This window comes from Tamandua tetradactyla, chromosome 23 (genome assembly GCF_023851605.1).
Source record: "Tamandua tetradactyla isolate mTamTet1 chromosome 23, mTamTet1.pri, whole genome shotgun sequence".
Lineage (NCBI taxonomy): Eukaryota > Metazoa > Chordata > Mammalia > Pilosa > Myrmecophagidae > Tamandua > Tamandua tetradactyla.
Genome location: NC_135349.1, coordinates 4,856,836 through 4,883,408, shown reverse-complemented (window position 1 = coordinate 4,883,408; position 26,573 = coordinate 4,856,836). Strand labels below are relative to the sequence as shown.

General features: G+C 40.5%; 1 protein-coding gene and 1 pseudogene across 3 annotated transcripts in view; both read left to right on the top strand.

Annotated features, from left to right (window-relative positions):
- Positions 1-26,573, top strand: part of RNF216 (ring finger protein 216) — a 208,130-nt gene that overhangs the window by 93,175 nt on the left and 88,382 nt on the right. For all 3 annotated transcript variants that reach the window (XM_077140519.1, XM_077140517.1, XM_077140518.1), the window contains exons 9-13: positions 525-664; positions 2,522-2,572; positions 6,043-6,180; positions 18,055-18,203; positions 18,883-18,961. In XM_077140519.1, coding sequence (XP_076996634.1) covers positions 525-664; positions 2,522-2,572; positions 6,043-6,180; positions 18,055-18,203; positions 18,883-18,961 — 557 coding nt within the window. The remainder of the gene's footprint in view (positions 1-524; positions 665-2,521; positions 2,573-6,042; positions 6,181-18,054; positions 18,204-18,882; positions 18,962-26,573) is intronic.
- LOC143666461 (protein max pseudogene) lies at positions 11,320-14,495 on the top strand (annotated as a pseudogene).

Sequence of the window (26,573 nt, the reverse complement as noted above, 5' to 3'; positions counted from 1 at the left end):
GACACAGGTTCAAAATTGACATCACGAAGTGTTGGTGAGGACATGGAGCAGCTGGAATGCATATACATTGCTAGCAGAGGGAGTATATAATGGTACAACCGCTTTGTTAAATTGGCAGTTTCCCAAAGCTACAAATCTGCATAACCCACTTTAATACATACTATGTATGAATTGTGGATGTTTGTTCACCAAAGAAGTAGCCCTATCATGATAATCCCAAACTTTGAACCCAGATGTCCATTGTTAGATATCATTAGATAATATGATACTGACAGGATACAAGTAACTCCTCCCAGTTGGAGCATAGCCAGGGATAGAAAACAAGAAGGTCTAAAAGTGTATGATAGAGTGAGGGAATGGTAAGCAGCCGTTTTTCCAGAAGGTGGAATATGTGATAGATGTCTTGAAACATGTTGCTTGGATGGAGGAGGGGAGGGGGCAACTAGGTCACGATAGACTGGAAATAGCCAGCCTGGATTCCTAGCAGTTGTCTGCATGATTTTGCATTGTCTTATATCTTCTAGGTAATATAAAAATAGAAAAAAGAATGTTCTTTCTGGAAAATAAGCGGCGACATTGTCGGTCCTATGACCGGCGTGCCCTCCTCCCAGCCGTGCAGCAAGAGCAGGAGTTCTATGAACAGAAGATCAGAGAGATGGCAGAGGTGAGGGGACGGCCGAGGTTTGCTTTCACCTTGGAGTATATTACTAGGTTCTGGTTTGCTAAATGCTAGAACTTCGGTACAAAATTAACTTGAAAGATTTTCCCTTTCTTTAGAGCGATTAATTTAAAGAAACTATAAAGTTTGAAAAGGAAGGCACAATTGGATTTTATAATGATACTGACTAAAGTTCACAGCTTCATAAGTCAGGATTATGCTGGAGAATTTGGATTGGAGCTTAGTGAACCTCTCAGTTTAATCTCCCTCAAACCAGAGGGAACATCCGTTTGGCTCTTTAATCCCCCAAATCTGTTATCAAATGTGCAAGTCAGAATACTTATGTGGTTATTCGATATGTATCCTCTAGACCAGTGGCCCTCCAAGTGTGGTCTAGAGACCCACCCCGGCTTCCCTAAGACTGTTTCAAGGGAGCTTCAAGGTCAGAAAAGTTAATAATGGCAAAACATCCTTTGCCTTTTTTACCATATTGAGTTTCAACTGACAGAACAAAACCAATGGTGGGTAAAAGTGCTAGTGCCTTAGCCTGGATCAAGCCAGCTTGATCCTGTCTTGGATCTAGAATTAGCAACTTCTGCAATGTGCCCTACATTCCTGTAATGGAAGTTCATACTGAGATTTCTCATTTAGATTGGTTTACAAGTTTTCTACATAACTTCTTTAATTTTATATTTGGGTTTCTTTTCTCTTAACTGCTGGAGATCTTTGTTTTTAGTAACGTTAACTTATTACTCATTTCCTTTATTCCCAATTATATACTTAGTGCCAAAATAACAGCCCAGCATTATTACCAATAATAAGACTGCTAAACACATTTTAAGGTTTATTTACAGTTCTTCTTACCAGATTACATCAGATTAGGAATATGTGATCAAAATTTTCTATTTTAAAGCCATTTGAAATAAGTCTGTGGTTATGTCATCAATTTGATGAGCAGTGAACTTATTTCTGTTTTATTGTTGAGTTTTAAGGAATTGGTTTTTGGTTTGCTTGATTATTCGTTTATCTAATTTTGTTCTTCATTTATGTAAGACATTTTCAGTTCCAAAGTCAAAACTTTAAAATGAACATTCAGAGAGGTCTCACTTCCATTGTGTCCTGACCCGTGTTTCCATACTCCCTTCATACCTAACCGTTGCTATTAGTTTTGGTTTATTCTTCCTTATTTTTATATAGAAGCAAATATGTCTATATGTTTTTATTTAACCTTCTTTCCTATCCACAAGATTTTTTGCTTCACAGTGCATCCTGGCTATCACTCCATAGCAGTACATAGAGATTTTTCTCTTTGGTTTCTGTAACTGCCTAATACTTCACTGCATGCAGTATCAGAATTTATCTACTCAGTTCTCTATTGAGGGATACTCAGAAGCCAGTCCTTCGTGTCTGTGCTAGATAGTGCCAAATGCCCTCCGAGGTGGGGGGATTATTTATATTCCCACCAGTAATGTAAAAGAGTGCTTGTTTTCCCCACTGTCGCACCAGTGAAGTAACTTGTTGAACTTGAGTTGTTGTTGGTTTTTTTTTTTTTGCTGATTCATCTTTTTGTTTGCTTATGACATTCTTTGCTATTCAGAAGTGTTTATTGTGTCGGTCTTTTCCCTTATTACAGTCTGAGTCAGAGTTGAAGTTTCCCCTGTGTTTTCTAGGACTCATAGATGTCCTTTTTTACCTTTAGTTTTCCAACTCATTTTAAGTTTATCCTCTGGTGTTTTATTTACTCAACTCTGTAACTGAAGAGATGACTACTAATACTAGAGTTCTTTTATGTCATTGGAAATAAACACTAAATGGTTTGTTTACTAAATCTGCATATGTATGTACTGTTTTTTCCTTCCTCAGCATGAAGACTTTTTGCTTGCCCTGCAGATGAATGAAGAACAGTATCAAAAGGTAGTTTGCAATCTCATCTACTTCACTTGTTCTGGATATTCTCATGAGCTTTCTCTTACCACATTTTTGCAGCACTTTGATCACAGATGTGTTCCTGTATGACCTCCTGTTGATCTGCTGGGTTTGCAGTTCAACCAAGTTATCGTGAGATATATGAACAAGTATAGGCACTCTGAATTAATGCCAGGTTTGAACAGAGTTGAAGGGAGGATAAGAATAGAGATGTTTCTGTCAAAGACCAGTACTTAGAATCTATCACATAGACTCTTAGGGGGAATTTGAAACTCAGTATCACTTGTAGAGCTAAATAAGGAAGAGATATGTTTAAACTCTGGTCCAGGTGAATTTTTTGTATGATGTCTTCAGTCCTTATGTAGTACTCTTTTCTAATATGCATAAGAATGGGTTAGAGACCATGTTTTGAAATTAATAGAGAAAATTCCCTGGTATTCATGCTACTTAAAGTACTATTAGTTACTTTAGTAACCTTCAGTAGTCCCTCAAGATAAATTATATTGCCCTTAGAAGCGTGAGCGAGGACACAATACACTCATTTTTCTCACATCTTCTTGTTATAACAAGAAGAGCAAAATCTAACATAAGAAAGTTTTTTGGATAACATCTCTCATGCAACTTGATTCTTGATTCGTAATCATGGTAGTATCTGATTACAGATTTTATAGTTCAGTGCCACCATGGAATTCATGAATGATCACTTCATATGAAGAATTGTTCTGTTTTTAGCTATGTATTAATATTAGTTATGTTGTAGTAGCATTTTTTTTTCTATTTTCTGACATTTCTGAGCAGGTTGTACACTTCATAATCCTTGAACACATGATACTTCCAGGTACATTTCCTCCAAACAAGGACACTCACTATATAATCATTACCTTAAGTCCAGTTGCCAAGGTCAGAAAATTTAACATTGATACAAAGTTTATGTTCTGTATTCCACTTTTTTCCCTATGTCCTTTTGAGCCTTTTTCCTCCATTCTTAGATCCCATCCAGTATCATGTATTGTATTTAATTGTTATTGTATCTTTAGTGTCACTTTTTTCCTTTTTTTTTCAGTTGTGGAAACATATTTTACAACATAAATCTTCCTATTCTAACTATTCAGTGGGATTAATTACATTCAGGATGTTGCAGTACCCTCACCACCATCCATACTAGAACTTTCCCTCCACTCCTTTTGCATTAACTTCCCATTATTTCCACTCCTACCTTCTGGTAACTTGTATACTCTGTTTTCTATCTCTTCAGGTTTATGTATTCTCTGATGTTTTCTGTGTGGTTACCACGGGACTTAAATTTAACCTCCTAAATCCGTAACGATCTCATTTGTTTTGATACCAGCTTAAGTTCAGTACTATGTAAAAACTATGTTCACGTACTCCACCGTCTGCCCCACCTTTATGTGGTTCTTGTCACAATTACATATTTATATATTATGAGTCTAAAACCGTTGATGTATCATTACATTTTACGCGTTTGCCTTTTAGATTCTGTAGGAAGTAAAAAGTAGAGTTTCAAATAAAAAATAAAGTAGTACAGCTATTTCTATTCACCCATGTTATTATCTTTACCAGAGTTCTTTATTTCTTCATGTGGTTTCTGTCAGTTTTCTAGTGTACTTTCAGCCTACAGAACTCTCTTTAGTATCTCTTATAGGGCAGTGTTGTGGTGACAGAGTCCCTTAGCTTTTATCTGGAAATGTCTTAGCCCTTCCATCATTTTAGAAAGATGGTTTTGGCAGACACAGAATTCTTGGTTGGCAGTTTTTTTGTTTTCAGCACTTTAAATATGTCTTCTCACTGCCCTCTTATCCCCATTGTTTCTCATGAGAAGTCGGGACTTAATCTCGAGACTCCCTTGTGTTTGACACATTGCTTTCCTCTTGTGGCTCTCTGCATTCTGACATGGCATGATGTGGGCTTTGGGGCTTTATCCTGTTTGGAGTTCCTTAAGCATCTTGGCTGTGTATATTCATGTCATTTGTTAAATTTAGGAAGCTTTCAGTCATTATTTCATTGAATAGTTTCAATATGCACCTTTCTTTCTTCTCCTTATGGGTCTCCCGTAATGCATATAGTGTTATGCTTGATATTGTCCTGCAGGTTCCTTAGGGTCTATTCACATTTTTTTCATTCTTCTTTCTGTTTCTCAAACCAGGTGATTTCACTTGTCTTATCTTCAACTTCACTGCTTTTTTTCTTCTGCCAACTCTAACCTGCTGTTGAATTTTTACCTTCTGTTATTGTTATCTTTGACTTTGGTTCCTTTTCATAATTTCTATCTCTCTGTTGATGTTTGTGTTTCTCTGTTATTTTCCCGATTTCCTTCAGTTCTTTGTCCATGTCTTCCTTTAGCTCTTTGAGCTTATTTAGGACCATCTTTTAAAGTCATTATCTGGAGTTTCCCAGGTCTCATCTTCCTTGTTGATGGTTTCTAATGCTTTAAACTGTTTGACCTGGACTATCACTTCTTGTTTCATTTTATGTTTTATAATTTTTTTCTCAAAACCTGTACATTTGGTATTGTAACATGTTACTGCTAAAAGGTAGATTTGAGGCATCTGTATAGTATTATAACAGAACTTTCCTAGAATGCCAGGAGCTAACCAAAAAGAAGGGAAAAAAGAAACCCCCTTTCCCAACTTTGTGGATTGATCTGAGCTATTCACCTTCAGAGCTTATCCATACAGTGAGTTTAGAGGATAGCTCCTGACCAAAGCATAGGGGCCTCCCTGCTTGTACATGCCTGAGTCTTGTCTTGCATATACATGTTTGATCATAGGAATTTCACTGATTAAATGGTTCAGAATGACTCCTCTTCCCTAGGAAGCAGTTTCTCAGGCACTGCACTACAACTCCTACAGCCAGTACTTCCCTACCCCAGCAACCACTTCCCTACCTTCCCTCAGCAGTTCTGTAGGAGGGCTCCATAAGTCATCTTCTACATACAGGGCAAGTTCCGGGATGGTATGTCTCTCAGACCTTGCTAAACATAAATGTTCCCAGTATGTGCACAAGGATTTCTCTGTCCCCTTTGGAACTGGGATCAGGGACCCACACTGGGAGGAGTATGAAACAGCTTTTCACAAAGCTGGTTGGGGCAGGTAGAGCACCACAAGATCCTGCTGCTTTTAACTTAACCTCTTTCCTTTTTTGGTACTCACCTTTATCTGTTTTCTGGAGCTGTGAGAAAGACATTTCTGCCAGTTCTTGCTGGTCCTTCAAAGAAAGCATCTGGGTGGGGACAGATCCCTGATCTCACTCCGCCATCTTAACTGGTTGGTTTGGAGCCTATGTGTACCAGCATCTTGAGCTAGATTTATACAGCAGAAAACAGCTCATCATTGCTTTATGGCTTTTCCATATGAGTTTGGGGCAGGGGGGAATATGAGACATGGCTTCTCTTTTACCTGAATGTAGTTGACTTCATGTGTGTTTCTGATTACCCACAGGATGGTCAGCTGATTGAGTGCCGCTGCTGCTATGGAGAATTCCCATTTGAGGAACTAACACAGTGTGCAGATGCTCACTTGTTCTGCAAAGAGTGTCTCATCAGATATGCCCAAGAAGCAGTCTTTGGATCTGGAAAGGTAAGAAATACGCAGTATGTCCATAATAGGAAACATTCATAAAACTGTGGAGTCCACTTTTATGTGCAAGTTTAAATCCCTCATGGAAAGACTTTTTCTGGAATGAAATAGAATTCTGCTAAGATATGTTAAGTGTATGCCTTTGTAGACTTTCTCTGATCTTTGTGATTATTTTGGTTCTGAATACAGTGGTGTAATTCTTCCATGACCCATGCCTATCACCACAGGAGCATAACCCTCTTCACTAACCTTCCTGTTAGTAATCAAAATGAAAGGAAAACCCAGAAAGATGGAACCTTGCAGCCTATTTTATAAGGTATCAGGCAGTGTTCTGGTTTTCTAGCTTCTGGAATGCAATATACCAGAAACAAAACAGTTTTTAAAAAGGGGAATTTAATAAGTTATAAGTTTATGATTCTGAGGCCAATAAAATGTCCAACCTAAGGCATCCAGGTAAAGATACCTTGATTCATGAAGGCCGATAAAGTTCAGGGCTTCTCTCTCATCTGAAAAGGCACATGGCAAACATGGTCATCATCTGCTAGCTTCCTCTCCAGCTCCCCGGGAGGCGTTTTCCTTCATCTCCAACAGTCGCTGGCTGGTTGACTCTGTGCTTTGTGGTTCTGTCCCATTCTCTGTTGTGGCTTTCTCATGGCTCTGTCCTCTCTGAATTTCCTGCTTTCTCCAAAATGTTTCCTCTTTTATAGGATTCCAGTAAACTGATCAAGACACACCTGGAATGGGTGGAGACACATCTCCACCTAATCCAGTTTAACAGCCACTCTTGATTGAGTCACATCTCCAGGGAGATAATCCAATTAAAGTTTCAAGAATACAGTGCTGAATAGGGATTTAAAGAAATGGCCACCTTTACAAAATGGGATCAGAATTAAAACGTGGCTTTTCTAGGGTACATACATCCTTTCAAATCAGCACAGGCAGCATGCACTAATACTTTTTTCAAATGTTATTTAATAATTTTATAATTGGATTTTAAATAAGACCTTATTTTTCTGTCCAAAGTCTGTTTGTCTTGACAATATCCTAACACAATATGGGAGACAATTTAATTTAGCTTAATTTTTTGTCTCGTCTTGTCTTGTCTTAATGAACACTTAAAAAACAAAATGCTTTTCACAAAAGCCCAACCAATATTCCAGTCATTCAACATCAGTTATTATAAAGTCAGTTTTTTTTTTAGTCAAGGGCTAATTAACAATTATGAGCATTGCAGTTGTGGTAGGCATAATCATGGCTGCCCAAAGATGCCCATGTCCTAATCCCCAGAACCTATGAATATGTCATCTTACATAGTAGAGAGCTAGAAGGCGATAGCAGGTGGAATTAAGGTTTCTGATCATATGATCTTAAAATACGGAGCTTATCTTGGAATATGCAGGCGGGTCCCATGTAATTGCAGGCATCCTTACAACTAGAAAAAGAGAGGTAAAAGAGAAGGACAAAGTAACATGATATGAGAAGGATTCAACCCACTTTGCTGACTTTGAAGATGGAGAAGTGGGCCACATGCCAAGGAATATGGGCAGCCTCTGGAATCTGGAAAAGGCGAAGAAATATCTTTTCCCTTAGAGCTCCCACAAGGAATGCAGCCCTGCCAAAGGTTGATTTTAGCCCATTGAGAACTCTGTTGTATTTCTAATTTACAGAACTGTAAGAGAATAAGTCTGTGTGGTTTCACACCTCTTAATTCGTGGTGATTTATTACGGGTATAGAGAACTAATAGAGTGGTTAAGAGCATAGCCTTTTAACAGCACCAGGAATAAGGCACAGCAACATCATGTGTTCCCTGATGTGCGCTGAGGAACACACATTACCGCTTTCCTGACTTTCTTTCTGCAAATTCCTAACTTCAGTTGCAGCATGAGAAAATCACAAACTCAAATTGTGAGAAACATTCCACAAAATAAGTGACTGGTACGCTTCAAACATACGAAAGTCATTGATGCATTAAAGGCATTTGACAGAAATCTGTCATTACTTTTTGATCATAGAAAACTAAAAATAGATGGAAACTTCCTCAACATGATAAAGAGCATACCTGAAAATCACATTGCTAACATACTAAAGGGTGAAAGATTGAAAGTTTTCCCTCTAAGATAGGAACAAAACAGGAATGCTCACTATCATGTCATCATTTTACTCAATATTGTACTGGAAGTCCTAGCCAGAGCAGTTAGACAAGAAAAAGAAATAAAAGGTATCCACATTGGAAAGAAAGAAGTAAAACATTCCCTATTTGTAGAGGACATGATCCTATACATAGAAAATCTATGATGAAGTCACTCGAGCTAATAAGTGAATTCAGCAACATGAAGGGGTACAAAATGAACACACAAATATAAGTAATGTTTCTATACACTAAGAATGAACAGTCTGAGTAGGAAATTTTTAAAAGCCAATTATGATAGCAATTAAAAGAATTGGACATCTAAGAGTAAATTTAACCAAGGATGTAAAGGACTTATAAGTGGAGAACCATAAGACATTAACTAGAAGAAATCACAGAAGACCTAAACACATGAAAAGACAACGTGGGACAGAAATTCCAGAATGAACTCCGACTCAGCATCAAGGGATTAAGAAAATCCTCTCGACCAAAAGGAGGAAGAGTGAAATGAAACAAAGTGTCAATGGCTGAAAGATTCCAAACAGAGTGGAGAAGTTATCCTGGAGGTTATTCTTATGCATTAAGTAGATATCACCTTGTTATCTAAGAGGAAACGGAGAGGCTGGAGGGAACTGCCTGAAAATGTAGAGCTGTGTTCCAGTAGCCATGTTTCTTGATGATGATTGTATAATGGTGTAGCTTTCACTGTATGACTGTGTGATTGTGAAAACCTTGTGTCTGATGCTCCTTTGATCTACCTTGTCAACAGATGAGTAGAACATATGGAATAAAAATAAATAATAGAGGGAACAAATGTTAAAATAAATTTAGTTTGAAATGCTAGTGATCAATGAAAGGGAGGAGTAAGGGGTATTGTGTGTATGGTTTTTTTTTCTGTTGTGTTTTTGTTTCTTTTCCTGAATTGATGCAAATGTTCTAAGAAATGATCATGATGACGAATCTGCAGCTATGTGATGATATTGTGAATTACTGATTATATATGTAGAATGGAATGATCACATACTGGGAATGTTTGTGTTTCTTTCCTGTAATTTTTCTTTTAATTAATAAAAAAATTTTTAAAAAAATAAACGTTAAACTCTGGTATTCATCAAGGCATCACCTGGACAAACCAACAAAATCTCATGTTCTATACAAAGTTCCATGTACTTAAGGTGTTCAACCAACTATCTACCTAAGTTATATTAGGAGATGCACTAGTCAAAGTATAAATTTGTACCAAATAAACATTTTTTGCTTTAGTCTCACACATAAGTTGAAATTTTAAAATATTAATTACCATCTATTTTCAGCACCCTGCAGTAATGACAATTTCTTTGTTCTTCCTCATGCAAAAACATTTTTAAAATTTGTACATTTAGTCACTGTCATTATACACTCTAGGCAATCCTAGATTATACCATCTCAATCTTTGTCATCTGTCTTTCTTTCTGATTTCATTTGTGCCCCCAGCCCTCCTCCCTCTATCATTCTCACATGCAGCTTCATTCAGTGTTTTAACATAATTGTATTACAGTTAGGTAGTATTGTGCTGTCCATTTCTGAGTTTTTACGTTCAGTCCTGTTGCACAATCTGTATCCCTTCATCTCCATTTACCCAATATCTTAACCTATTTCTATCTCCTGATGGTCTCTGTTACCAACGAAATTCTCCAAGTTTATTCACTAATGTCAGTTCATATCAGTGAGACCATACAGTATTTGTCCTTTTGTTTCTGGCTAATCTCACTCAGCATAATGTCCTTAAAGTCCATCCATGTTGTTACATACTTCATAGCTGTATTCTGTCTTAACAGCTGCATAATATTCCATCATATGTATATACCACAGTTTGTTTAGCTAACCATCTGTTGATGGACATTTTGGCTGTTTCCATCTTTTGGTAGTTGTAAATAATGCTGCTATAAACATTGGTGTGCAAATGTCCGTTTGTGTCCTTGCCCTCATGTCCTTTGAGTAGAGACAGCGTATTGATGGGTCCCGTTCCCTAATCCATTCTGCCAGTCCATGTCCCCCAATTGGGAAGCTTAGTCCATCAACATCAGTGTTCTTACTGCCCGGGCTTTTTGCCTTTTGGCTTCTATGTGTCCTTCTAATTTTCCTTCTTTTTTACCTTTACTCATAATCTTCCTTTCTACACTCTTCTCCACACCTCTCTCTTCTGTCTTTTCTTATCTGTCTCTAGTGCTCCCTTTAGTATTTCTTGCAGAGCCGGTCTCTTGGTCATAAATTCTCTCAGTGATTTTTTGTCTGAAAATGTTTTAATTTCTCCCTCATTTTTGAAGGACAGTTTTTCTGGATATAGAATTCTTGGTTGGCGGTTTTTCTCTTTTAATAATTTAAATATATCATCCCACTGTCTTCTTACCTCCATGGTTTCTATTGAGAAATCTACACATAGTCTTATTGGGCTTCCCTTGTATGTGATGGATTGCTTTTCTCTTGCTGCTTTCAAGATTCTCTCTTTCTCTTTGACCTCTGACATTCTGGTTAGTAAATATCTTTGAGCACATCTATTTGGATCTATTCTCTTTGGGGTACGTTGAACTTCTTGGATCTGAAATATTAAGTCCTTCATAGGAGTTGGAAAATTTTCAGTGATAATTTCCTCCATTCATTTTTCTCCTCCTTTTCCCTTCTCTTCTTCTTCTGGGACACCCACAACACGTATATTCGTGCACTTCATATTGTCCTTCAATTCCCTGAGTCCCTGCTCATACTTTTCCATTTTTTTCCCTATATTTTCTTTTTCTTGCCGGATTTCAGATGTTCCATCCTCCAGTTCAGAAATCTTATGTTCTGTCTCTCGAAATCTACCATTGTAGGTTACCATTGTTTTTTGCATCTCTTCTACTGTGCCTCATTCCCATAAGTTCTGTGATTTGTTTTTTCAGACTTGATTTCTTCTTTTTGTTCATTCCTTGCCTTCTTTATATCCTCCCTCAATTTACTGATTTGGTTTTTGATGAGGTTTTCCATGTCTGTTCATATATTCTAAATTAAATGTTTCAGCTCCTGTATCTCATTTGAATTGTTGGTTTGTTCCTTTGACTGGGCCATATCTTCAATTTTCCTCGTGTGATTTGTTATTTTTTTGCTGGTGTCTAGTCATTTAATTACCTTAATTAGTTTATTCTGGAGATTGCTTACACTTATTTTACCGAGGTTTTCTTGCTGGATGAATTTGTTCTCTCTGTTCTTTGACATTCAGTCCAGCTTTTTCTGGACCTCTAGCTTAGGTTATGTTTAACATAGAATTTTTCAGTTCTTGTTTTCTTGTTTCTTGCCCTGCTCATATGGTGCCTTTTTCCCCCCACCCTTAGGAGGGTCTACTTAGGTGTTATAGACCCCAGCCAGGTTTTCCCAGACCAAACTGGCCTCCTATCAGGAGGAAAGATTCACCTGCATTGGTTTTCCCTGAGGGTGAGACCCAGCAGGTTGACAGACTTTACTGTGAAGTCACTGGGCTCTGTTTTTCTTATCCTGCCTAATATGTGGTGCTTGTCTGCCTGCAGGTCCCACCAGCATAAGATGATGTGGTACCTTTAACTTTGGCTGGGGGCATGGTGGAGACAGAGGAGAGGTTGTAGGCTGGTTTTAATGGCTTCAAATTACCAAGCCCTGGTGTCTGAATTCCTTGAGAGAGGGATTCCACCTGAGTTGAACTTCACCCCTCCCCTGGGGAAGGCACAGGCTCCAGACAAGCTCCCAAAAGAGCTCACTTCTGCCTATGCCTGGGGCAGTTGCACCCTAAGGAGCCCTGCCGCTGTATCCAAAGGTAGTCAAGCCTTTGTAAAAACACAGCCACAAAACCTCTGTTTCCTTCTCTTTTTTTCCTTTTTCTGTCAGCCCTGCCCCTTCGACGCCGGGGCAGAAATGAGTGACCTCCGCTTTGACCAGGTTCACCTGAGCTGGGGCCCTATTTTTAGTAGTCAGAATTTTTAAAGTAATTCCACAATTGGCGTTTGGTTGGGCTCAATCCCTGCTGCTGGTAAAGTCTCTTTCCTTTCCCCTCTGGGAAGCAGCCATGGGGGAGGGGTGCCGGCCACCACAGCTTGGGGAACTCACAGTTCTGGGAGGGGCTCACAGCTGGTCCAGCTGGTCTAGACTGGGGTATGCTGTGTGTCTGGTCACTGACGTGACCCCATGAGCTGTTTTGTACTGTTTCTGGTTATTTACTAGTTGTTCTGGAGGACGAACTAAAATGGGCACATTGCCTAGCCGCCATCTTGGCCCCTCTAAACATTTATTTTTATCAAAATAATAAAGGCATATAATTTTAAGTGGTTAAATAGTATCAAAATGCTTATAGTAGGGCCACGGTGGCTCAGCAGGCAGAGTTCTTGCCTGCCATGCTAGAGATCCGGGTTTGTTTCCTGGTGCCTGCCCATGCAAAAAAAAAAAAAAAGAAAGAAAACGCTTATAGTAAAATTCCAATTCTGGACAAGATGCAGTAGATAAATTTCTCCTTTTGCCTTCCTGTAAGTACAGCTAAAATCCCTGGATATTACATGTAACGCTACATAAGAAGACTGAACGATGGATTGAAGGCAGATTGGTTAGGGATCCAAAAAGTGCCGATGGATATAGACACCTAAGTCCCAAGGAATTCTTTTACTAGAGTATTAGGAAAGAACAGGCTAGCAAGACCAGCCTTTTTTACAGTAACCGCCCTACTCCAGCAAAGCAACAGGGAAAAAGCACACCTTTCCTCCTGTCAACAAAGGCCAAATACAGAGCTTCGCTTCTACCCTTGCCTGGCAGTTACAAGGCCCTCCTCCCATCCCTGCCAGGTTCATGTTGAAGGAGCAGTAGTGAGGTGCCTCTGCCTGTCCCCACTTCTGCTTTCAGCCTGTGGTGTCAGTGAAGACCACCTGAAAAGCCTGGATTTAAACCCCTGCCCAGGGTGTACAATGAAGAGGTGGTTCTCACCTGTGTTGTCTGTGAGTGAGAGAAGCCAATGGGTAGGGTGGTAGTTGAGCTTGGTGACTTCTCTCTCCCCTCCTTTACCACAGTTACAGAGGCTGCAACCTGAGTTGTAGGAAATGAGCGATAATGATGACTCGCAGGTGCAGAGCAACACTCACAGGCTCGCCTAATGCACTGGAGCGAGAACATTGGAACCATGTCAAAGGCGGCGACCAGTGTGCAGGACTTAGTCCTATTACTCCAAAGAGAAGGCATCCTGGGCCCAGATCCTAGACAAAGGCCACAGAGTATATCCAGTGTATGTAAAGGAAAAGCCATACACACCAGCAGGATATTGATGACCATGGTTGGCAGAATGCTCTTCTAGAGCAGCAAGTCCGTGCGCTGGAGATGGTGAGGTTGAGTGCCCAGCTGCAAATCAACTACCCCTCCTTAGACCACAGCCCCTACACCAGCGCCAAGAGCAGCACCACCTCTGCCTTCAGTGGGGCTCTGACTCCAGCTCAGAGTTGGAAGCCCAAAGAGCCCCAAAGCAGAAAGAAACTGCAGATGGAGGCCAGCAATAAAATCTGCCCAGCTCCTCCATTGACTCATCCTCCTTTCAGTTTGTTGTTAGAACCCTAAGAACCGTTTAAGAGACTTTTTGGTTTTTGGTTTTTTTTTTTACTAGAAGCTCTTGGACAACAGCCCCCTCCCCTTTTTTTTCCCCCCTTATTCCCCTTCAGGGATACCCTGTCCCCCACCAGGAGTTTTTAAGCCATCCTAACTTGGCAGCTTTTTCTGTGGGAAACAGCTCGCCAGCCAGTCCTCTGAGCACACAAGGTCCTGATCACCCCACCAGCTCTCCCACCCCCTGGGGCATCGCTGCCTGGAGGACTCCTTCCCTCACAGGCCTCTCCTTCTGGCCTGCCCTTGGCTCCACTTGATGGATTTTGTGGCTTTCTGAACTGCTCTTCTTTAAAAAGATGGTTGATTTGGAGTAATCCAAATCATCCCTTGCCCCCTTAATAAGATTTTTTTTCTTCAAAGCCATTTAACACTCCTATTGAAAGACCAGATCCTTGAAGTTTGGTACAAAGGGAAAGTGGGGACAGATTTGTAGTGTAGTCTTTGGCATGTTTTACTCCTGCTTCTCTCAGCTAGCTGTTTTAAGCTTATGTGGCCTGCCTTACAAAGGTCTGTGTAAGTTCAGTGCCCTAGTGTGGGTATTGGAGACAGCAGTCGTGAAGCATCAGAGACCAGGGTTGCGAGGGGGTGAGTTTTGGGGAGTGGGGCAGGGAGGGAGGACTTGGGTCGAGTTGGAGGTTTTCTGTTGAGGGCCAGTGGTGATGTTTTGTTTTAGGCAACCAGCAAGGTTTATTAAGAGAAAGTACACATGAAAGAAATTAGTGTGGGTGTACTAAAAAAAGAGATATGCCTTAGGGTTAGTTAGTTTTATAGGAGCTTTAGCCCACAGTGTTTTTTTTATTTTTATTTTTACCTTGTGATTATCAGGTGTTCATATTGCTTCAGAAGAGTTGATTATCACCTGCACTTGTGGCTTTCTTGTTAGGCATTTACTACATGGTTTCAAAGACGTCTTCCTGTTGGCCCAAGAGGAAGTTAGTTGGTAAATTTCACAGCTAGAGCTAGTAGCAAGGTCATGTCTCAGTTCATTCTGGGGTACTGGCAGTGAAACTTCTGACCCTTTCACAACCAGGTAGAGACCTAGTGACCATTCCCAGATGCCCTGTTCTATTTTGCCTTGGTTCTCCCTGAAAGAATTATACATCCTTAATCTTAAGGGGTGGTTAAACATCTAGAACTTCTTCCTGCTGTCTCAGGGCAGTATTCTCTGCCTGCCAGGGTGTAGAACTCCTTTTCTATTCTTGTGGAAGTTGGTATGGGCTGGTCATGGTTTGGGAAGGTTGTCAAAACAGAAAGGAAATATTTTTAAAAAGAAGAAGAAACTAGGAACATCAGAAATGAAGAAAGTACAACATAAAAATATAGGTAAATGTAATAGATTATCCTTTTCTTTTTAAGTTTTAAAAGTATGCTTGATGGATTAAGCAAAAAATATAATGTGGATTTCATGTATAGAGGGAGAATTTATTATTAAGAGGGACAGGTAAATGGAGACCTAAATGGAGGTGAAGTTTCTGCACTTCACTTGAAGTGGTGAAATGTCAGTACCAGTAGATTGTGACAGGTTACATATGTATAATGTAATATCTAGAACAACCACTAAAAAAATCTATATGAAGAGGTATGCCCAGAAACACTAAAGATGAAATGGAATTCTAAAATATATTTGGGTATCATAGATAAGTGGGAAAAATAAAACAGAAGAATGAAAAATAGAGGAAACAAATAATAAAGTGGTAGGCTTAAGACTTACCATATCAGTAATTACATTAAATGTAAGTGGTCTGATTTCACCAAATAAAAGAGAATGGCAGAATGGATTTTATTTTTGAATGACCAACAGTATATTATCTTTAAGAAACTCATTTCAAGTATGTACCAAGAAACAGGAGTGGCCATTTTTATATCGGATAAAATAGACCTCAGAGCAAATAAAATTACCAAGGACGAAGAGAGACAGTACATAATGGTAAGACAATCAATTCACCAAGAAGACAGAGCAATCCTAAATGTGTATGTACCAAACGTAGCTATAAAATGCATGAAGCAAAAATTGATGGAACTCTCAGGAGAAATAGACAAATCCACAATTATAGTTGGTGTCAACACCCCTCTCTGTCTTCTTGATAGAACTAGTAGATATTGTCAAGGATATAGAAGTTGTTAAGCATACTGCCCACCACCAGGGGCTGATCGACAGCACAGACCACTCCACCCAGCAGCAGTAAATGCATGTTCTCTTCAAGCATTCAGGGAACATACTGTTAGGTCGGGGGAACAGGGAAGGTCACCAGACTCGAGCTGTGTGAAATGTGCCACCCCTTCTAGACGTCACCTAACCCCTTGCTTAAAGACCGCCAGCACCAGGACCCAGCGGTGAGCTCGCATCTCCCTACCTGGAGTTCTGTGAGCTCTGCCCAGGAGCGCAGGAATAAACTCACTCACTCTAAGGTTTTTTGGTCTGCCTCTTCTCTCTTTTGTCTCCAAAACCTTACATACACTAAGGTAGACTGTATCTTGTGCCAATCAACAAATCTTAAATTTAAAAGGATTGAAATCACAGTTTCTTCTCTGACCTCAATAGAATCAAACTACTAATCAACACATAGGAAAATTTCCTTAACACTTGGAAATTCAGCGACACACTTCTAATAATCTGATCATTTGTAATGGAAATTAATAAAGTATGGTGAACTGAATGAAAATGAAAATACAGCCTACCAAAATTCATGGGGCACAGGTAAAGCAGTGCTGAAATGTAATGCTTACATCAGAAAAGAGGAAAGATCTCAAAGCAATAATCTAATCTCCCATTTTAAGAAACCTGAAAAAGAATAAGCTGAACGCAAACAGGAGATAATAAAGAACAGAAATCAAAGTAATTGAAAACAAACGATAGAGAAAAATCAGTGAAATGGAAACCTAGTTCTTTGAAAAAATAAAATCAATAATCCTCTAGCAAGACTGACAGGGGAAAAAAGAAAGACAATTTATCAAACAGTTATGAAATGGCATGTCACTCACTACAAGGTAACCCCCTCCACCCCTGTCAGCCATATACTAAAAGGATAATAAGGAAACAGCCCTTCATTTATAAATTCACCAACAAAGATGAAATAGACCATTTCCTTAAAAAGCACATACATCCAGTCTGAAGTGGTTTAAATAACCCTATAACTACTAAAGAAATTGAATTTGTAGTTTAAAACAGCTCCCTAAAAAGACATCTCCAAGCCCTTGTAGTTTAACGGGGAAATTCTGTTAACCAATTAGAGAATTAATACCTGTTCCCCACAATTCTTCCTGTGATGGTAAATGAAAAATTCTACTTTCTTACAGTCCACAAGTCCCCTGACACACCAGTTTTCTCAATGTAGATCTGTCACAATTTTGATTAAAACTATATGTGATACTTAAATTATTATGACTGAATATTTTTTGCTGATCCTAGTATCACACTCGATTACAGTTCCTCTTTTATTCAGTGTTTTCGTTTTTTGAAATTAATGAATGGTTTATTTTTTCCATGGAGTTAGTTTCTTTTGAATCTGACTTTGAGTTCTAGTTTTGATTTCAGTCCCATACCTCAGCTCTGTCCTCCTCTTGAGTTCCCAGTCCTGGTTCGATTATTACAGAGACCATATCTCCCTTAACTCTATCTGAAGAGGGTAGGACCTGAAGGTCTTTGTAACAGATTTTCAAACCATCCTATTTGCAGTTTATGCCTTTCAGTCCCCACTTGCTCCCCACCACTCACCTCTGCATTCCAAGATATCTTATACTTCCAGTCTCCCCAGGTTGTATTGAGGGAATCAGTTTGCTTCTCTTGAAGATGTCCTTTTCAGACACTGAGCTGTGACCCTCCTCCTGTCTGCTAAGCCATTTACCCCCCTCCATCAGCTTTCCAGTGTCAGATGTTGTGGTTTTGGCTGACTGAGGTCCTCTAGCAGTATCAAAGATGGAGTCTGATTTTGTTTTATGAGTTTTTTGTTATTTTGAGTGATTTCTCAGGAGAAGGGGGGAAGCAAGAATCTCAAAATCTGTTTTTAACCACTAATTATGTACCTCCCATTTAAAGATGTATTTATCCACTGAGGCTTTTCATTTTTCTGAAAATTTGATGGAATATTCTTTTTTTCTTCTTTGCCTTCTTACTTTATCTTTCTAGTCAGAACTCAGCTGCATGGAAGGCAGCTGTACTTGTTCATTTCCAACTAGTGAGCTGGAGAAGGTGCTTCCCCAGACTATCCTGTATAAGTACTATGAGCGAAAGGCAGAAGAAGAAGTCGCCGCAGCCTATGCTGATGAGCTTGTCAGGTGAGTTCTTGGCATCCGAGGGTTCTGTTTGTCAGCTCATGTCAAGGATGTTCCTTCCCATTGTGAAAACTGCCAGGGCACCTTGACCAGATGATGGAAACTTTCTAACAAAACTCTACCTTCTAGATTTTTTTTGGCATTTCTTGATGGAAAATTAAGAGGATATTTTATTAATGGGAAATCTGCAGCTCAAATTTTAATTAACATTCCTTGGCAGTTTTTGTTTTGTTAAGTACAACCATTGTGCACTGGTTTGGATGGAAAGGGACATGTGCAAGGAGCTCTCACAAAATGGAGGCTTTGTTTATTGAGGGGTTTACACTGAGCAAATACCCACAATGGTGCCTGCATTTCCTGGAAAGAGCCAGCACAAAGGAGAGATTCTCAGTCCATGTTTTAATGAAGACTGAGAAATATGTTAAGAATGTTCTTATTTGTATGTTGTTTTGTTGTGTCAATAAAAAAAAAAAACAGCATATGACTGGGTGCACAGGTAGTTCAGTGGTAGAATGCTCACCTTCCATGCAGGAGACCCGGGTTCGAGTCCTGGACCATGCACCCAAAAGAAGAAAAACATTCTGCTGTCCACTCAAAATCACAGTTTACATTTTAAGTTATAAGGAACCAAATCATACTTTAATATTCCAAGTAAATATTAATTCTGCCCTTTTGATTCTAGATGCCCCTCCTGTAGCTTCCCTGCCCTCTTGGACAGTGATGTGAAGAGGTTCAGCTGTCCCAATCCTCGCTGCCGAAAGGTAAGGATGCACTTTCCTTTTTGTGTTATGGTATTACTGGCTACCCTAATGGCCTAAATATTTGCTATTTATCTGCATGCCAACCCATGAGAAGGATTTGAGTGCTTTTCTTTTCATGAAAGCAAGTGAAGATGGATACTTTGTGAATGGTGGTTGACATGGTTACAACGAAGTGGGCCACTGGTGAAATTCTAGTCACAAAGCTCTAAAACCCTGTTTCAGACCATCCTCATATAAGAGCAGATGTTATAATGTAAAATGTGAAGGTTTTTATTGTTCTTTCACTGTGCCAGCATTTTTCTTGCTTATTTTTCCCCTACTTTGTGCTCAGATTATTCTCCCTTGAACTGTGCCTCCTACACTGTAAACTATGAATGCTTTAAAATGTGTCAACTCTTCGTAAGCCACTTGGCGTTTTAGCAGATTTTGGCACCCATTTCTTTAAAACAGCTTGAGCACACTTGGTCATTGCAGTATATCTGCTTTGTGGAGGAGTGAAGAGATAAAGTTGGAGATTGGGGAAGAAGGAAAAAGTTAACTAATGAACTAAAATTGTATCCTTTCTTATCTTAATATCCACTGTTTTTCACATTCTTACATTTCTGTTTGAAGTATGGATGCATCCTTCAAAGTGATGTCCCCTCTCCAGACTATTGATATAACGTTTGTTCCAACAGTCTCTGGCACTTAGGATTAAGAAAGTATAATAACCAACTTATATTTTTGTGTGCTGACAATGCCTCTGATCCTGGAATGTCTGGGAAGGTGGAGTGTGAGCTAAAACACACAGGTCAAGGAAGCAGTGTCCAAGGGAGGGAAAGGGTGGGAGTTGCAGAGAGGCTGGAGGATGTTGTAGGCCCCAAAGCCAGGGTGGTCTTAGAGCAGGGAGCTCTGTTTGGCTGATGAAAATAGTCCATGTGAGAGATGATGTGCGGGATTGTCTGTTACCAACTGCACATGACTGCCACCCCTCCAGGGCTTCCCCATGAATTGCTTAGGAGGAGCTGGGAACTACATTTCCTCTTAAGTTCCAAATTAGAGTCCTCCAGTGAAAGAACTCACACGATTTGGAAGACAAAAGAGGAGCGTGACAGGTGGGCATAAGGACAAACTTGAGGTCTGAGATGGCATCCAGGTAAGTGTCTTGAAAACCTGGGATGTCAGTAGAAGCTTCCTAAAGACTTAAGTTTCCCGGAGAAGCACCAAATATTCTACTTTCTCTCCCTGTGGTAGGAATATACATGTCCTGTTGAACATAGAGGTGGCCATGTAACTTGTTCTGGCCAGTGAAACGTGAATGTAGATGAGATAGGTCACTTGGAGGAAAAGCTTTAAGAGTTAGTGTATTTTTGGGTCTCTTCCTCTGCCAAGATGGACTTGCAACATAAATGAGAAATTACACCTTTGTTGTAAGCTGCTGAGGTTTGAGTTTCTTCCAATTGATTAACCTAGTGTATCCTGACTGATACAGATAATGAGGATCAAAACTAACTCTGGAGAGTGGTGGAGAGGAGAAAAAGAGCGAATTTGAAAGATATTACAGAGGTAAGGTTAGAAAGTCATATTCTGAAACTGGGTGTAGTAGAAAATCAAAGATAACACAGGTTTCTCTGGATTGGGCAATGAAGTGGCTGATGACATTATTCACAAAGTTGGAAATAGAATAGAAAAAGATTTCAGGAGATTTCGTTTTGGACATGTTGAGTTTTGAAGGTGCAAGTGTCCCTTGTGCATATTTTCCCACTGCCTGGCAGGTGGTAGTGCTCAGTAAACGTGATAAGTGCCTAGCGTGGGGGACACAACAAGGAATCCAGGCTGGAGAAGGATTTTGGAGTCAGGACAAGAAACAGCTAAAGGATCCCTTGGGAGCACACAGGCAGCTCAGCAGGTGGAGGGTGGGGCTCCCTGAGGGTTAGGTCACAGGAGTTGAAGAATGCTAGAGGGTAAAGAATGCTAGTAGCATTTTTATTAAAATCACATCGAGTTACTACGTTAAAAATGTTGACTCCTGCCATCTAGGTCCATAGTATGTCTCTCCGTTTATTCATTTCTTATGTCACTTGGTAGTGTTTAAAAATGGAGGGAATGCATCATAAAACATTATCAGTTGCTGTGTGCTTCAGGTAATAACATTCACATTCTGGACCTACCTTCTCCGGTTAGGATAGGGTCTTCAGGTGCTTGGCCCACCGTGGGAACCTGAAGCAGCTGCAGCTTGGTCGAGCTGGATCAGTCAGCAGAGCAGATTGCGAGGAGTTCCCACCCTATCCTTCCAATTAAAATTAAGCCATCCTCTCCTCATTTATTACCTATTAAAGAGCAGCCACCAGGTGGCAGCAGTGCTCCACAAGGAATAGTGACTGCTTTTCTCTTGGGCATTTTTTTAAAAGTATGCATGTCAGCAGAACACTGTCTTGTAAGCAGAACCAACTAAATAGTTTTCTGCTTAGTACTAGAACAAAACCACCACATGCACTCTGAATTTAGTATCAGATGTGTCAGTGTTCTCAGGGTATATGCTTTTACCTTTTTCACTTGTGCAAATTCTGTTTATGACTTTCTCTTCAGCAAGATGTCTAAACCAACCATTAATCTACAAGGATTCCTAACGTTTGAAATGAGCCACAGATTAATTTTGCCCCATGTGAGACTAAGGGAATCTGCTTCCTCCTTGCAGTGTCTTTGCCAGTAACCTAAACTCCAGTTAGATTTCCAGGAAGTCATCACTCTACAAAGAGGTGGAGTTTATATTAGTATTTTTGTCTGGAGGAGGGCTTGAATGCCTGGAATCATTCCCTGAAATCCCTGAAGAGTACCATGCTCTATCTTTGATGAAATACTGAGCGAGTCCTTGTTTCATTGATAGTAGGGAATGCTTTTGTCAAGGCCCTAAGCTCCCTTGTGTGTTCTAAGATAAAGAATTCATCAGTTTGTTTTCCAGCAAGCTGCTTTGGGGAATGAATGTGTTTGGTATGTGACTGCAGAGCATTAGATAAAAAGGAGATTTCAAAGTGGTGCTTCTGGAGGATTTATCCTCCGGGTCAGAGAGTCCCTGTTGAATCTCTTCCTGCCATTCAAGAGCCTTAACTTTGCTCCATAACCCAAAGATACCTAAGTAGGGCTTTTCAGAAAGTAAGGCAAGGGCTATCAATTGAAGGTTCAGTAGTGTTCGTGAGCAAGTACAGAGAAGAGAGACCTCTGGTGGTAAAACTTTAATCAGAATAATTGTTCAGAATAAACCTACTTTGGTGTCTTTGATATAGATGGAGCCTGAGGATGAAAGTATGGCTGTGTAACCATACATCTTTTCTTACGTCACTTGTGTTTGTTTTTACTTTTCTTTCTCACCCACCAGCTCTCTTCCCTTGTTTTTTTTTTACCCTTTCTAGATCCCATCCTATTCTTTGTAGCATTCAGTATTATTGACTCTGTAGCAATGAAATGTAACTAGGGTTTACATCCACCCTGAGCTGGTTTGTTGCTGACAAAACAGGCTCTGCAGCAGCCTACAGTAACTAAGTGGGTGCGTGAGGAGCATTTAAATGATTCTGTGCCAGCTGTCAGTGCCAGGGCAGCTACAGCTGTGATAAGTGACAGCTGGCACTTATTAGCAACACTGTAATTTGAGGCCCAGCCAGTCACCTGACTCCTGTGCTGAGCACAGGCCCTTACTTTTATCTGGATAAGATGGAAGCACGATGCTCTTGTTTCTGCTCTCCAGGAAGACTTTTTTCCGAAAGTAGCATTGACAAGAAAACCAAAACACTTTTAAGCCCACAAACGAAGGCTTACTTCCTGGAATGGTTTCCCTGCTGCATAGTGCAAGTCCACAAAGAAGCAGGGGGCCTGGAAATTCCTTAGGGAATCTAGCCTGCCCCTCCTTCCTTCAAGGCAAATACTTCCTCCAGAACCCAGAGGGGCTCAGGGCTCTGAGGTAGCAGTGCTCCCTGGAGGCACATCCTAGAGAGTGGCTTGCAAAGCCTTCAGCTCTTTTTGGTCCCCACAGAAACCTGAGGTGAGGAAGGCAACACCGAGGCATGAAGTAAGGGGATGGGAGAGGGGGAACAAGGGGGAGCCCAGTGTTTCTAAGAGCTCAAAGGGGAGCCTCCAGGCCCTGGAACATAGCCCCAGAGTGGAGCCCCAAGTCTGTCCCTGCAGAGAGAGCTTTCCATCAAGCACTGAGCCGAGCCTGCCTCGTAGCAATAAGGTTTCATAATCTAGCTTTTTTTTGTTAGTTGGCACTTTTTAAGATTTCCCATAATAAACAACATAATAAATCTGTATCGGAGGCATCTCGATCCTTGAAAGATTTTGGTTTATAATTATACACCCATAGAGTATACACTTCCCTTGCTTAATGTCTTCATACCCAGTGAGTAGAGAACCTGGTTATTTCAAGGTGTGTTTCGTTGTTGTTGTTTCCAAGAAGAATAAGAGCCATAAAAGGCAAATATTTGCTTACCTTTTGTCTCACTGTCTTCCCAATAAAAGCCAAATAAATACCATATTTGCTGTTGTTTGCAGTGATTATTTAAAAGGGAGATTGATATCTACTCAAAGTAGGAAAAGGTAGAAGACAAGAGTTAAAAATGCCAACATGAATATTTTATTCTGGTTTCCCTCAACCCTACAAAAATAGATTTTATTCCTATATTACATCCACTTTATCTGTTTATGTTGGACTTTGGTAAAAACAACAGCCTCTAACTCTTGCCCTGCCCAGGACTATTGAGAGGCGAGGGCAGGTCTAGGGGACTGATAAAGTGTGTGTGGGCAGGGGCAGCACTGCGCTCCACACTCCCTCCTGGAGACTGCTGCTGTCGCTCAGCTGGTTTCCCCTGGGAGCCTCGGAGAGGCCGGCTGCCAACTGGAAGGGCAGGTGAGGGGAGCTTATCATCTGGGCCGAGTCCCAGAGCCAAGGCCGTCAGAAGACAGGTTCGTGGCCTGTGACTTTGGGTGGTGGTTGCTGGCTTCCCTAACCTCAGGAAATGGGCATTTACATTGCCTTGCCCCCTGAAGGCATCCCACTTTTTCACCCCAGGTGAAGCTACTTCGGACAGTTAAAATGTTTCACCTTCCCAGTAAACAAATCCCAGAGCTTCCTATTCAGTCCCGAATGAGGCCTCTTTGTTTTGCTCCTTTGTCAGCACTGCTTGTGACAGGTGCAGTTGCTCGGCTATATTAGTGAGTTTTCTGTAAGTTCTTTTGAAGACAGTGCCCTGCCCTAGGTCCACCGTGTGCTATAAATATAAAAGAAATAACAAGAAAAGAAAGAAAGAAATACATGGCTCTCACTTTTTTTACAGTGAGGGCAACAGTATGGCATGGTGGTCAAGACCAGGGATTTTGATATTGGGCCACATTGTGCTGGAATTCCAGCTCTCCCACTTCCTGGCTTTGTGACCTAGAGTAAATACTTCATCTCCTTGAGCTACGACTTCTTTGAGCTTTTGTGAAACATAAATGGCATAAGAGGGTGAGACGCGTAGTCTGGTGCCGGGTCTATGGTGTCAGTGAACAGCAGCTGCTCGCACGAGGGAGCTAGAGACATGCTGAATAGTGGATAGTGTGGCGCAGCTCAGGTAGTGAAAGGAGGAACTTCCCCCAGTTGTGTGGAATCTGTACCTTAGTTGTTTAAACCCTGCACTCAAATACTTTGTATCCTAGCTCCTCAAAATGCACAGTGCAAAGGAGATAGATTTTTAAAGTCAAATCTTTTGCTAAAAGTACGGTAAGAAATGACAGTTCTTAATTTAGTCTTCATTGCTGGGGAGAGCAAGATGAGGCCCAGCCTGCCTCTTGAGTCTTTCCATTCACTGCTGTATCTCCTCCTCTTGCATTTCTCATTGATTTCCTATCCCTCCCTGGACAAATAAAGAATCTCTGAAACAGTTTCAAAGAGCATGAGCATAGCGAGTGTCTAGAAACAAAATGATAGTCATTTTGCTGGAGAACTCAGAATTAGTCACAAAGTAAGATAAAAATCCATGGTTTGTCTCCATGACTCATTTGTAATGTGTTTTGTCTTTCGGGAGGGCACTGACCTTCACGCCGCCCCTCCCACCCGGCGCTACAGGCGGGCCTGGAGAGCTGCGCGCTTCCCCTTGTTCTCGCACCCCAGCAGAAGGACAGATCTCTTGGTCTCTTGTTTTTTATTTTGGTCTCTACTAAAATAAATTGTTTATAGTACTTATAGAAGTCTCTGGGCGGGGTTTAGCAGGGGTTTCTGTGAACCCTTTATTAAAATAGAAACTCTCACCCTTTTGCGGTTTTTGTGGCCATCAGTTAGCCATTGCTTGTCAGTCCCATTGCAGACTAACTCTGCTCACAAACTGGAGGAATTACAAAACTTGAATACCTCTTTTCTAGAAACCACACACCATTTTGTTTAGTGCCTTTATCTGTTTTGCTAAAATAATTTAATGGCATTTTTCTGGGCCTGTGGCCTCATCCAAAGAGTGATACATTTTGATTTAAAGTGTTCAGAAATCTCTAATTAAAAATCACTTAAGAAAGTGATATCTACAAAATGTCTTTTTATGAAGAGTGATTTACCTCCTTTATTCTCTTTACACTAATTGTATGTTACCAGGTGTCAGCATCTTAATTTGTTTTAGTGATTCTCATTGTGATGTCCTTGAGAAAGGAGAGTGTGCTGCTGTGTGTGTGTGTGCGTGCGCACGCGTGCACCCGCGCATTGACGTGCAGAGCAGTAGTGTCCCCTTTTTGCATTCTCAGCACAGAGCACTGCAGGAGTTTCCAGCCTTCCAAGTAGAGGAGAAATTGTTGCTATGGTAATAACACAAGCATGAAAGCACCCTCCATCCCCGTGGGTGTCTATTTGAGAAAGAAGGAATGTGGGGAAGGCATGTTCAGAGCATTAAGTAAAGTTAAAGCAAAGCTTAGGCTGAAACTGCAGTTGGGTAGCATTGCTGTGTTTCCTGTTGAATTCAAGGTCATGTTCCAGTTGCACTGTGGTATCTAAGAAATGTAAATAACCTTTTACTCATCAGTGTTCTTCCCTGACTTTGAGACAAAGATACAGAGAATAAGAAGGACCTCTGTCAACTCTTAAGTCCCCAAAGGCCATGTGCCCTTTTCACAGACCACAGTTAGAAAATGTATCTCTTTATCTGCAGCTGGTGCTCTGTTCAGAGACCTTGAAAACCCTGCTGCCCTTCATGGCCAGCATGTTAGGCTGAGGCGCCAATCCCTCATCATCTCCTCTGAAGCTAAATAACAGTTGTGTGCTGTCTGTCTGTACCACATGCTAATGTCCCCTGAGAAGATGGACTCAAAATAACCTTGGTAGCTCAGACCAGTGTGGGGAACAAAATCTCATCTACTAAATTCAGGTGTAAGGAGCAGAGCAAAATGTTAGTGACCTGTTCTATCTGAGCCTGATTTTATAATTAATCACAGTAAATCTGGGAATGATTTTCTTGAGTTGGAAGTTAAAACAGGTTGGATTGTAGGGCACCTGTTAATATAATACTCACCGGGTTTTAGACACGTATACTAGGGGTTTTATCCTCCTCATCTGCTCAAAGTCTATACAGCTAGTAAGTGACAACATCAAGAATTAATTACTGTGTTTCTGTATTTTTGGTGA